Source organism: Aspergillus fischeri, genomic scaffold (assembly GCF_000149645.3).
Source record: "Aspergillus fischeri NRRL 181 1099437636249 genomic scaffold, whole genome shotgun sequence".
Taxonomy (NCBI): Eukaryota; Fungi; Ascomycota; class Eurotiomycetes; order Eurotiales; family Aspergillaceae; genus Aspergillus; species Aspergillus fischeri.
This window is the reverse complement of record NW_001509770.1, coordinates 4,408,198-4,420,641: the sequence shown is the minus strand read 5'-3', so window position 1 is coordinate 4,420,641 and position 12,444 is coordinate 4,408,198. Positions and strand designations below refer to the sequence as shown.

At 49.9% G+C, this 12,444-nt stretch overlaps 4 protein-coding genes across 4 annotated transcripts; 3 read left to right on the top strand and 1 right to left on the bottom strand.

Annotated features, from left to right (window-relative positions):
* Positions 1-3,957: 3,957 nt before the first annotated feature.
* NFIA_022680 (velvet factor family protein) lies at positions 3,958-5,213 on the top strand (the record flags this gene model as incomplete). Its single annotated transcript, XM_001265453.1, has 4 exons — positions 3,958-4,185; positions 4,251-4,330; positions 4,390-4,875; positions 4,937-5,213. 4 exons carry the CDS (start codon positions 3,958-3,960, stop codon positions 5,211-5,213), a joined length of 1,071 nt encoding a protein of 356 aa, XP_001265454.1.
* Positions 5,214-6,570: 1,357 nt separating this feature from the next.
* On the top strand, positions 6,571-7,198 carry NFIA_022670 (putative IgE binding protein; the record flags this gene model as incomplete). The annotated part of the gene is made up of 2 exons (XM_001265452.1): positions 6,571-6,804; positions 6,884-7,198. 2 exons carry the CDS (start codon positions 6,571-6,573, stop codon positions 7,196-7,198), a joined length of 549 nt encoding a protein of 182 aa, XP_001265453.1.
* Positions 7,199-7,366: 168 nt separating this feature from the next.
* On the bottom strand, positions 7,367-9,036 carry NFIA_022660 (WD40 repeat domain-containing protein; the record flags this gene model as incomplete). Its single annotated transcript, XM_001265451.1, has 3 exons — positions 7,367-7,610; positions 7,667-8,745; positions 8,812-9,036. The coding sequence occupies 3 exons, from the start codon at positions 9,034-9,036 to the stop codon at positions 7,367-7,369; spliced, it is 1,548 nt and encodes a 515-aa protein (XP_001265452.1).
* A 254-nt stretch (positions 9,037-9,290) lies between these two features.
* NFIA_022650 (MutS family protein MSH4) lies at positions 9,291-12,269 on the top strand (the record flags this gene model as incomplete). The annotated part of the gene is made up of 7 exons (XM_001265450.1): positions 9,291-9,791; positions 9,842-10,160; positions 10,219-10,259; positions 10,311-10,460; positions 10,512-10,631; positions 10,695-10,782; positions 10,840-12,269. 7 exons carry the CDS (start codon positions 9,291-9,293, stop codon positions 12,267-12,269), a joined length of 2,649 nt encoding a protein of 882 aa, XP_001265451.1.
* Between the last annotated feature and the right edge of the window lie 175 nt (positions 12,270-12,444).

Sequence of the window (12,444 nt, the reverse complement as noted above, 5' to 3'; positions counted from 1 at the left end):
GCCGCCCTTCACAAAAAAGGATTGCAAGAGCTGTGTTGATAAGATACAATTGAAGTGTCTCGTGTAGTGAGCATCGGGGCCACGAGCCTTAAACTCAGAGCAGGTAAATCTAAAAGCAGATACCTCTTTTGACCTTGATTGTTGAGAACTTAACCATGCTGATAACTGAGCTGTGCAAATCTTAGGATATAACCTCTCGGTCAAAGATTCACCGGTTTATTCGAAAAGCTTGTAGGCCTCCGCCTTGTCACGAGCATGGCAAGAGTTCCGGTTTTCGTCCAAGCTGGGCTTCGAGTAGTGGTCAGTTAGAGCACCAAGAAGCTCGGAAGCGACCTTATGTTCGATGCCCCGCTTGGACATACATAGGTAGGACGAAAGCCTTTGAAGATCTTAAACTGACCACTCTAGTCGAGGTTGCAAAGGGACCTTCTGAACCACCGGAATGGTCTTGAGCTCGGCCAGTTCTTATAATCAGCCGCGAAGGTTGAGGTCTACGAAACCCTGTACTTGGGAGACGACATGCGCCGGGGACATATCAACAGACTCGTTTCTCGTTGTCACAGCCGTGGATATGCCAAATGAGAAATCCGCCACGAATCTTTCTCGTCGATCACAAATCGACCATTCATACTGCAGCCATGTTGCCAATGGTTTCCTTGTAGGCGAGGCCAGAGCTGTCGTCATGCCTTGCCCGTCATTCTATGACATCCCAATAGGACGCCCTCCCGGTATTTCAGTTTCTCAACCTACGCATCACCGACTCCACCAGTGACCAAGGCCAACAATGCTTGGTATAATTAATTCTCACTGGAAGAGGGAGTAGATTATACCAAGAGGTCTAACGTTGTACTGGTACTGCGCTGATTAACGAGTCTTTGGACTAGGCTCGTATTGCGCACATGTGCGGAGACTTTCTACATCTCCTCAACGCCCTCGTCGACCACGAAAGCGCGGAGCAGATGGGTCGACAAGACGTCGAATCTCTCATCTCAAAAGCCGCCAGGAGCAGACTATCGATCAATACGAATTTTGGCAAATGAGAATCTTCTTGACGCAAATTGCGTTCGACTCGATGACGAGCACGTCATCGCGGCGTCTGATTCTGTCGAGAGCTGGAAGTACATCACATGGTGATGTCTCTGTGAATGATCGCTGGAAAGATGAAACGCGTTGCTTCTCTCAGGTCGGGGTTTGCTTTATAGAAGTGATTGATCCCCAAAAGTAATTGCTATCTGGCAACCACTGATGGTAGGGGCTGCCTGAGACCATGATGGGCTGTTTCCTTCTTGGGAAGGCACTCTAATCTTCAGTTGGCATCGACACCATGTCTCTCGAGTCCAGCATAGGACGAATGTGATCAGAATTCAAAGAGCCAGTTGATTGTTTCCATTATGTAGGTAATGGGGTGATCTCAAGAAACCTACATAGCAGGGTACTTAGGTAGTAACCTAATTGATTAGATATGGTACCACTTTCTATATTCTCTACGGAGTATACACTGCGGCACTCTCTACCACAGCCGCTTGTCGATTAGCATTTCGTATAGTAGAATTACAGTACTCTCGTCGTGCTCAAAGCTAGACTCCCGGATGTCTGCTGCTAGAGGTGCATGACGAAGAAGAACGAAGTGGGCATTGTGATTTTGGGTTACACCATGAGGCATAAAACATCCTATATGAGTAGAGATATCACCAACCTACTGCAAGCCGGCCGAAACAGTCACTTGCAGCATCTAGTGACACTCTCGAAAACGAAAGAGGAAGATCTTCATGATCCGTCTTTCTTGTACGGGATTTGCTTCAGTCGAACGCAAGCTTGCCATCCTAGAGAGTGTCTTGTACTGCCGCATGATATCACATTGATGGGCATCTATCCGCTGATGATCTGACTAAAAAGGGACAGGTGCATCTTGGGCCGCAAAGAAGATGCTAACAGTCCATCTTGCAGCCAGACGTCAGGGTTGATGGTCTTGGGGGACTGGAATAATATCCTCCGACAGCACATTAGCTCGGAATTGATGGATATCTGCTTGGCGTCATGATTCTCTTTTGCAGAGGAACAGAGAGGTGATGACGAAAACGGCCATACAAGTTACGATCAGCGGCAGGCTAACCCGATGCGGACATGACTTGTCCTTTTGCATTGAGGTATCCAGGATTCTAAGTCCGAACTCCGTAGATAGTCACAGATAGATAATGCTGCAACTGCCGCTCTCGTTATTCTCTGTTCCTCAATTCGTACAAAAGACCGAGTTGCCCGACCCAACTGGGAGGACCGCCAGTCAGCGTTGGACAGCAGACATGGGGATGGTTAGCCGGTCGGTCTTGGTCGGTTGGATTGGTGATCCGACACTCCACTTCTCGCAGAATGCAGCAGTTGGGCGTAAACTCTTGTCAAATCATCCTGTCCCCTCGTTACATCGCTGATTTCAGCGGGCCCCACGACCTGGATGACGGTATTCTGTCCTTGAGTGCGTCGACAACGAACTGTGCATTGGTGAAAAGGAAAATAGAGGTTCGGGTTTCTCAAAAATACTTCAATAAGGGGAAGAAGACAAATTAGACAGTGTTAGATATTAGATGAACGATAGGTGTCAAAAAGTGATCCATCAACTGTTGCTTGGAATAAGGAGATGGCTATGTGAAGCTGATAAATGGATAGATAGCCTGAGGAATGAAGAGAGGAGGGAACCCGACCGTCTGGGTCGAGGTTCCTGCGCCGGGCTGATCACCTCCTGATCCGTGTTGCTCATATTAATCATAGTCAACTAATGTACTTTTACTATTCCGTACCGACCACTGACAAGAGTCCAGCATGTCTCGACTTAGGGGTTGGGATTCAGATAAACTCACCTTTGAATTAATTAAATTCATGTCGTCGAGAGCAGAATATTGAAATCGCCCTCAATTAAAGTCAAAAGCATATCCAGGACAAGGAAAACGTGGTAAAGCACGAGCGCAACCTTCCAGTCTAGATCTCTCATACCCGTGACCTTTCTCTCTTTCCCCTCTACCGTCCGTTTTTGGTCTCTCCTCACTCTCCCAACTTCTTTCACCCCGCCATATCCTACGATCGTCTTTTTGTCGTGATCTTTCGACTTCTTGCGTCGATCCTCATTAGTCCCAATTCAAGGTCAGCGATTGACGGACCGGATTGTTGTTTCTAAAGCTCATTTCATCTTCTAGTGGATCAGCCTTGAACCGTGTCGGCGAACCCTTGGTCCTCAAGCGATCCGTGGAAGGCTCAGCGAATCTCCCGCACTTTGACAGCTTCTCACTACGGCTCACCCAAATCGATCGCCTTCTGCGTCCGTCGGAAGCTCTCAGCTGCATTGCGCCATTCCGAGCTGGCTGATTGTGTCTCTGGCTATATTCAACAGTATTGCGGATCGGAAGAGCTACTCAGTTCCTGGCGCTTTCGAGCTGGATTTGCAACTTGAATCACCTCACTTAACACTACCCTCGTCATTTCCGAATATTTTCCGTTCAGAATTTGCCACTGCCGCTTTTTCTACCGTCTCAAACTAGCTCGCAGAAACTGCACCTCTGCGACCGTCGAGACATTTTGCGACACCGGCTCTACCACAAACATCTGGTTGAAATTCTGCAGGCGAAGCCCGGGCGACAATAGAACCTTTATCGGCTTTGTGCGATATTTATATATATTTCACATATCCTGCAGGGCACCTCGCTTTGCGACGTCCGTCCGTTGCCTCACGCGCTGGTCGTGCTGAAGTGCAATCTCACCGTCCTCATTCCGATCGCGGAGGCATCACCCCTCATTGCGGCCTACAGTCGATGCTTCAACAGTGACGTTGAATTCTCGCTTAGTCGCATGTCACATATATACCCGTCCTCTTTTTCCGCTTGACTGCAGCCCTCTATAACCTACGAGAAATAACATCTTTCTCTTCTCTTCATACCTGGTACCGTCCTCGGTTCCTTGAGCTCACGAACCATGTACGCCGTTGAGGAGAGGTCCCATCCAGTCCCGCCGCCACCACCTCCTCTCTCTATGGATCGCATTCCTCCTCCGTCCTCTGCATATCCGACCCCAGGTTCAGCCGGTCCGATGCGATCTGCGGACCACCTTGCCCCGGTTTCGACCATCCACGAGGGCCGCATCTGGTCTCTCCAGGTGGTGCAACAGCCTATTCGAGCTCGCATGTGTGGCTTTGGCGATAAGGTCAGTAGAAAAGTTTCGGATGGTTCATTTTGACCCTCAGAAGGTGTCTCTGACTGTTTCATCAGGATCGAAGACCAATCACGCCTCCTCCCTGCATCCGCTTAATTGTCAGAGATGCACAGACTGAAAAAGAGATCGATATCAAGTACGTTGACCTTTCCATGTTTCTATGCGACGTCAGCTTTGCTAACTCGCATGCTCCAGTGAGATCGATACGTCCTTTTATGTCCTCACAGTCGATCTGTGGAATGCAGATGGAACCAGCGAAGTGAACCTTGTCAAACACTCGGCCACATCGCCATCAATATCGACGGCAATGTCATCATCATACCCGCCACCTCCGCAAAATCTTTCCCCTACTTATCCCGCCTTCACACAGAACCCGTACGGCCAGCCTGTCGGATACCCGCAGATGAACAATTATTACGGGGGAAATGCTCAGTTGGCTTACCAATACGGGGCCAATCCACAGGCTTCCTACTACCCGCCCTATTACGCTGGAGGACAGATGCCCCCGGCTGGCATGTCGCCTGCGCAACAGCCAGTTACGGCGGGGCCCGGTGGCATGTTCACACGCAATCTTATCGGAAGTCTCAGCGCCAGCGCCTTCAGACTCACTGATCCCGATAACAAGATTGGAGTATGGTTCATTTTGCAAGACTTGAGCGTGCGAACCGAGGGAACCTTCCGGTAAGCATCCACCTTCTCTGGCCATTTGTGCTTGTGATTGTCCTACTAATCGGAAACATAGTTTGAAGATGAGTTTCGTCAACGTCGGCACACAGTCTGGCGACTCCACGAACAACACGCCTGTGATCAATCACGGTTCTGCCCCCGTTCTCGCTTCCGTCTTCTCCGAACCGTTCCAGGTCTTCTCCGCTAAGAAGTTCCCGGGCGTCATCGAGAGCACGCAGCTAAGCAAGTGCTTTGCCCTTCAAGGCATCAAGATACCTATTCGTAAAGACGGTGTCAAGGGTCCTCGGGGACGTGGTGGTGACGGTGATGACGACGCTGATGATTACGAATAGCGGATGACAGCTCAAGCTTGCTGAAGTCATTCCTTTGCTAAACTGGGCAATAAGTGAGTTCTTTGAGATTGCTACGGGCATTAATGGGGTAAAATTTGGGGTTCCTTACGCGGTGTTCTCGGAAGGATTTGCTTTGTCAACAGGATGGGTTTGTATTGCTATAAAGGCTGGTGGCGAGGGATTCAATTTCTTGTTTTCTTTCTTGTGTTTCTAATCCCCTTTCCTTGCTTTTTTGACACTTCTCTGAAAGAACACAATAACCCTCAGAGTGCGCTATATCCTGGATTGGTTGTCTACATGCACATATCAGGCTAGGTGAATAAAACCAAAATCAGTCCGATTACCCACGACTGTGCTATGAAACAACCATGAATCTGAAAAATCTAAGAATTCATAAACTAAGGCTTCGATTCTTGCTAGTATACTCGCCATAGGCCGGAGTTCACACTGGTGATCGCGTGTACATTGTACTTGGCTGTCTGACTCCGAGGGTATATATATCCGCAGGAGACATAAAAACACCAAGACTCAAATCCCTGCAGAAAGCCGATGCTGATTGGACCAGACATTCTAGCAAGGAACGGGACCTGCCGGGCCAACAGGTCGATCAGCGACTGTAGTTCAATTAAAGTGCATTTTGAGTTCAACAGAGCTGTGAACTGCATGAACTGCTGTCTTGTATCGCCACATCTACCAGTTGCTTCTTTTAGTATTAGAAGCTCCTTTCGGCCTTCTCCGGACAAGTCATCGTCAATAGGACGGAGGGGACCGCGTGAGGTAAGATGATGTTTCATAATGACTGTGGGTTTGAGATCCGATGCCGCCATGATGATGCCATGGGTAAGCCCGATGTGCCCGCATATTTGCGTTCGCTCAGAAGAGGCAGATATATGTCTGCAACGTTGCTCAAGGAGGCAGATAATACTGGATGGACGCGAAGCGACGCATTCGATTGTCGGTTCTTCGTTTTTAGACAAGTTTGCAGGTCGCTCAGGCCGCCAGGCGGCACTGTCAGCGAGCACAGCGTATACATGTATTGTCACTTTCTGGGATCGAAGACGAAAGGACGAGATTTCATGGGCCTTGGCTTTAGCCGACTGGTTCTGGTGCTCAATGCCCACAGATCATCATGACATTTGAAAGTACTTGTGCTTGACACGAGCATTCAACATCCGAATGTGGTCATGATGATGAGGTTGGTCTAATATAGCCAGACCAATCTACTCAACGGAGGCAAGCGGATATAAACACTGCCTTAGCAGCCATCGCACCTTTATCCCCTTGCTCACTACACCTTATACCACCGCGCTTCTTCAGTCTTAATCGCTTCTACAGGAAGACAGCCACCCATCTGGTCATGAGGCTAATGCTACTCTCCTTCCTCGCTGCATTAGCAGCAGCAGAGAACCAAACCGCCGGTATCCCCTTCCAGGTCAGAGCCAGCGCCCCCGGGACACCCGTCGACAATCGCATGATGACCGCGTCCAATCTCACGTTCTTCCTGAACGGCCAAACAGCCTCCACCTGTCCTCTGTCGTCGGGCTGTCCACCGGGTAACCGTACCGTCCTCAATGGGGATGCTAGCTCTTTGGTACGTCTCTTACCCCAGATACCTACCCAGGCAGCCGACGACAACCCAAGCTCCATACTGACCACGTCGACACCAACAGAACGTCCTCGTCCCCGGCGGCCAGCAAATCTTCGTCACCGGCGATGGTTCCGTCCACTTCACCCCGGGTCACTCGCCCTCTATCCCTCCCGGCGCGTCTACGGGTCCCTTCTCCCAGGCCGGCGGGGCCTGGCATTTCACAGGCCTGGGGGCGCGTGACTTCATGGCTTGTCCCGTGCCGGTCAATAGGTGGAGGGTGTTTGCGGCGTTGCGAAATGCGACTGTGCCGGGGGTTAATGTCACTCAATGTGTGCCGTTCGTGGCGACGGTTATCCCGTTCATGTCGTCGCAGCCTGCTGCGTTCCAGTATACTTGATCCTTTTGGTAGGGGTTCTGTAGTGGAGTGAGTGGTGGCGCTGCAGGTCTCAGTTGTTTTCATGGCGTTAGGCGCGATAGACTCTAGACATGTAGGAGAGTAATGGAGTGATTTAATAATAGATTTATGCCATAGGGTATCTGTGTTTGGGTCTATGATGAATCTAGATTAGTTGGTCCATATCCGCACAGCTTTGTCCTTTCCTCCACTGCCCACTCTCTGTCCGTCTGGACTCCAGTCAACGGCGAAGACTTCGTCTTTATGTCCCGGCAGGTCCATGGCGAGTTTACCTGTGCGGACATTCCAGACCTTCAACGTGGTGTCCTTTGACGACGACACGAGCAGGCGAGAATCGGCGGAGAAGCAGCACTGATATACAGCGCCTACATGGCCCCGGAGAGTGGTGATGAATCTAGATGGCCTGGTTAGCCGCTGAATGATGGTGAAACATCCGATATCACGACTTACTTTCCGTCCCGTCCATTCCAAAGCTTCACATGGTTGTCGAAACCCGCCGAGGCAATGTAGGCCATGTCTGGAGAGAACGTGACATGGTTGACCTCCTTCTGGTGACCTAGCAGCCGCGCGACAGGTTTGGTAGAGTTTTCGGGGTCCCAGAGATACATGGTGAAATCGTCACTGGCCGATACCAGCTTCTCGACGATCTTATTGTTGACCGTGGCAGCCTGTTCAAAGCGCTTCTTCGCTGCAGCCACCTTCTCCGTGTCCGACGCTGGAACCTTACCGGTGTGGTCATGGTAGGCTGTTCGGAGAGCGAAGTCTGTTGACAACGCCAGGTGATTCACGCGATGCGCGTGGGCTGATAAAGTCTGAAGCAGCGAACCATTCTGTGCGTTCCAGATCTTGATCGTTCTATCGTGGGAAGAAGTGTAGATCTTTCCTGTCCCACCCCAGCGTACGCAGGTGACCGAGCCCTTGTGTCCGGTGAGGACAGTGTCAATCCTTTTTCCAACCACATCCCATATGCGGACCGTCGAGTCTTTCGACGCGGACGCTAAGCGAGGCCTGCCCGCTTCCTGCGTATGATAAGGCTCCCACGCCAGACTGGTAATCCACTTCGCATGGCCCTTAAGTGGTCCTCCTAAAGCTGTTCCTTTTGCCGCATCCCACAGTCGCACAGTGTTATCCATACTTCCAGTTGCGATCATTGCTCCGTTGGGCGAGTAGGCTACAGCTAAAACCCAGCTGGTGTGGCCCTTGAGCGTATGCTTGGGAGTTCCTGTGTCGCAATCCCAGATCCGCGCTGTCGAGTCACCGCTCCCCGAGACCATGGTAGACGAAGAGACTGGGGAGAAGGAAGTCGCGAGAATCGCCTCTCCGTGTCCGGCGATCGAAGCGGAGCATCGCGAAACAGCTTTCACCCGGAAAACGGCCTGCGGCGTGAAATAAAGGTGGATGGTATCTTCAGTAGTCTTCAGTCCTGGCTTAAGTAAGGAGTGATACAGGTCTGCCAGAATATCGATTGTTTGGCCATCTTTGTCGTCGGACTGGTAGGTGAATCGATATGGTACTCGTTCGTCATCGTCCTAGATTCAACGTACAGTGCTTTAGTTTCGAGATTCTTTCGTAATTGATCATCCCTGCGTACCTACATTGCCCTGTAGTGTATTCAAGAGAGTCTCGAGATTCTTAATGTTGGCATCAGCCACCGGAACGGAGACTGAAGGCCCAGTTGCTGACCCGGTTGCTTGATCAAAGAATTGTACTCGGACGCTTCCCAGGTTGTCCGGGATGCTCTCGATTTCCTGCTGAAGTCGTGCCTTTTCGGCGGTCTCCAGCTTTTGGCGCTTGCTCGGAGGGGGTACAAGAGTCGCCATCTTGTCAAAAAGGGATTATTATTCGCAATTTCTATGGTTGTTGTCTTGAGCAATAATCCCGACCCTCAAGAGAAAAAAATTCATCGAAATTCCTTATCGCGGGGTGGAGAGCTGCGCTAAACCGGATATGGATAACTCCCCTTATCGTATACAACAGCAGTTGTCCGAAGTACACAATCCTCCATTCTCCTCTTCCGGTTCCTTTGCTCGCTTTTCTCGATGATGGTTTCCTATTGATTGTTAATATTGCGAGGATGACGAGATCATGGTCTCATGTTTCATCCTTTGGGGAGGCTGGTTCTTTTGCAGCTCTTACCTCTAGACAGGATAGTGACCGACCCCGGACAGCAAGGCCAGCCACAACTGCTACAAGTATTGCATCTCAGGACATCATATGTGCTATCAGCGAGTCTAGAGGAGTATCGTCAACTGTTGGACTTGCATTCGTCAACCTCTCAACAGCGGAAACAGTTTTATGCCAGATCTGTGACAGTCAGACCTATGCCAAAACGGTCACCAAGATCGCTGTTTTTGAACCCACAGAGATTCTTTTCATGAGCTCTGCCAGAGAATCCAAACTCTTTTATATCATCCGGGAAAACATCCCAGACACTACTTACACGTTCCTCGACCGCAGGTATTGGTCAGAGAAGGCTGGTCACGAATATGTGGATCGCCTGGCGTTTCCGCAAGATGTTGAAACAATCAAAATCACTCTTGGAGGAAACTACTTTGCATCGTGCTGCTTGGCTGCTGTAAGTCTTGTATTGATAGATTCTAAGTGCCATGACTCTGATTCCAGCAGGTGCTCAAGTACATCGAACTCGAGCTTGACCGGGTATTTACATCACATTCTCTGCGAATCAGATTCGAACCTTCTCAAGGCTCCATGTCAATTGACTTGTCCACCATAACTTCACTCGAATTGATTCAGAATCTTCAGAATGCAAAGTCGGAGGATAGTCTCTTTGGCCTGCTCAATGAAACTTTGACTCCAATGGGTGCCAGGCTCCTTAGGGCCAACATTCTGCAGCCCTGTACAGATATTCCGAAGTTGTTGGCAAGATACGACGCCGTCGAAGATCTCTCAACCAAAGAGGATATGTTTATCTCTGTCAGACAAGGTCTGTTCCAGTTTGATCTGATCTGTTCAAATAACACTGATCTCTGAGTGCCCCATAGCCCTGAAAGGTTTCATCGATGCAGACAAAGTATTGACGTCTGTCAGTTCCCTCGCTCTATAGTACAGATACTAGCCATGGCTGACATCGCAGCTCATCCTCGCTCCCACAAAACGCACCTTTCAATACGTGGAGCAATCAGTCAACAACGTCATCATGCTCAAAACGTATGTATCATCAATCAAGTCAATATATAAAGCACTTGCGACAGCTCAGAGTAGCCTTCTCATGACTATACGAGAGGTATATCCTGGCCCAACGTATACTGTCTGCTGACCCACTGACGCCTGTCAGTTATGTGCTCCAGCAGGCCACCGAGCAATAGAACAGCTTGTTGAAGAGACATTGAATGAACATGTAACGTACCAGACCAAGCCACTTGATCTTAGAAATCAGCGTATATACTGCGTCAGGGTATCTTCACTCTCGCTGCGGACCGTATATCATTGACAGAAGCTAACGACCACCTCGCTGCAGGCCGGAGTCAATAGTCTCCTCGATGTCGCGCGGCAGACATATAAAGAAGCAAATATTGATGCCGCGGACCTCGTGGCCAAACTATCAGGTACATTGCAATAGTTCTACTTTCTTCTGGTCGATATTAATGCCTGTCCTTTCACAGAATCGCTCAACTTCAATCTAGACCTCAAATTCGATTCGGCTCGTCAGTATTATATCAGTGTGTCCGCTTCGGAGGTAAAGACTCTCCCAGAAATCTTCATCAACATATACCGCAGGAAAAACCGCATAGAATGCCAGACCCTTGACCTCGTCAAGCTAAACCAGAAGATCATAGACGCGCATAATGAGGTCATCAACATGAGTGATCAAACGATTCAAAGCCTTATCAACGATGTCTGCTCGGAAATATCCGTCCTTTTCAAGGTGAGCGAAGCTATAGCCATGCTCGATATGCTTGCTGCTTTTGCGGAGCTTGCCACATGCAACGAATACATCCGGCCTGAATTGACGGATGTGCTCGCCATCAAATCCGGACGACACCCGATTCGTGAAAAGATCCATACGAAGAAGTTCATTTCCAACGACGCTTATGCAACGCAGCAATCGCGTTTCCAGATAATCACTGGCTCGAACATGAGCGGAAAATCCACTTATATCCGCTCACTTGCACTGATGACTATCATGGCGCAGATTGGCTGTTTCGTTCCAGCAGAATATGCATCCTTTCCGGTAATGCACCAGCTCTTCGCTCGGGTCTCTACATCAGACGATCTCGAGGCTAATGTCTCAACCTTCGCCGCGGAAATGCGCGAGATGGCGTTTATCCTCCGTAATATCGAGCCGCGGAGCATGGTGATTGTGGACGAACTCGGCCGCGGCACAAGTACGACTGATGGCCTTGCAATCGCCATCGCCATTGCGGAAGCTCTCATCGAAAGTCACGCCCTCGTCTGGTTCGTTACGCATTTCCGCGACTTGGCTTTGATCCTGGCGGAGCGCAGCGGCGTGGTCAGTCTCCATCTGGCCGCGGAAATATCACCGGACATATCTCAGATGGTTATGCTTTACAAGATCGCAGAAGGTCCAGACACAACGCAATTCTACGGTCTTGCGGTGGCAAAGCTCGTGGATCTGCCGCCAGGTGCGCTCGAATGTGCTCAGGCGGTATCGGAGAAGTTGAACAAGATAGCACAACGCCGGCATAGCAGGTCCAAGGCGCTCATGCTATCACGTAAGCGTAACCTGCTGCTTTCGTTGAGAGAGCAGCTTTTACAAGCGCGCAACGGAACACTGGAAGGGGACGCTCTTCGAGAATGGCTGAAGGAGTTGCAGGACAATTTTGTACTGCGTATGGCCGCCATCGAAAACGAGACGGCTGAGATGAGCGATGAAGAAGTCGATAATGATCCAGATACTGTTCCGGCCGAAACTGCACAAGATAACTTTGGACATCCGTCTTCCCAGGAGTGTGCTGAAGGTGCCTCTGGGGATGAACCACAAGCTGCCATTCTGATCTCATCAGCTTCTAGGGAGTCAGTAACAGATCCCTCTTCACAGGAAATGTCTCACGATGAGACCCCAGCGCACTAATGATGGCTCTGATCAAACACGGGCACAGCGAAACTAATTATATGACAGGTAGCCACGTTGCATGTTAAGATCTGTATCATAAGTAGCCGCATAGTATTTCACATATCTTACTTGGCAGACTCGTGAAGGCAACAATGAGATTCTTAAGGTCTAGCTTCCATTGCTCTAGTTCCTA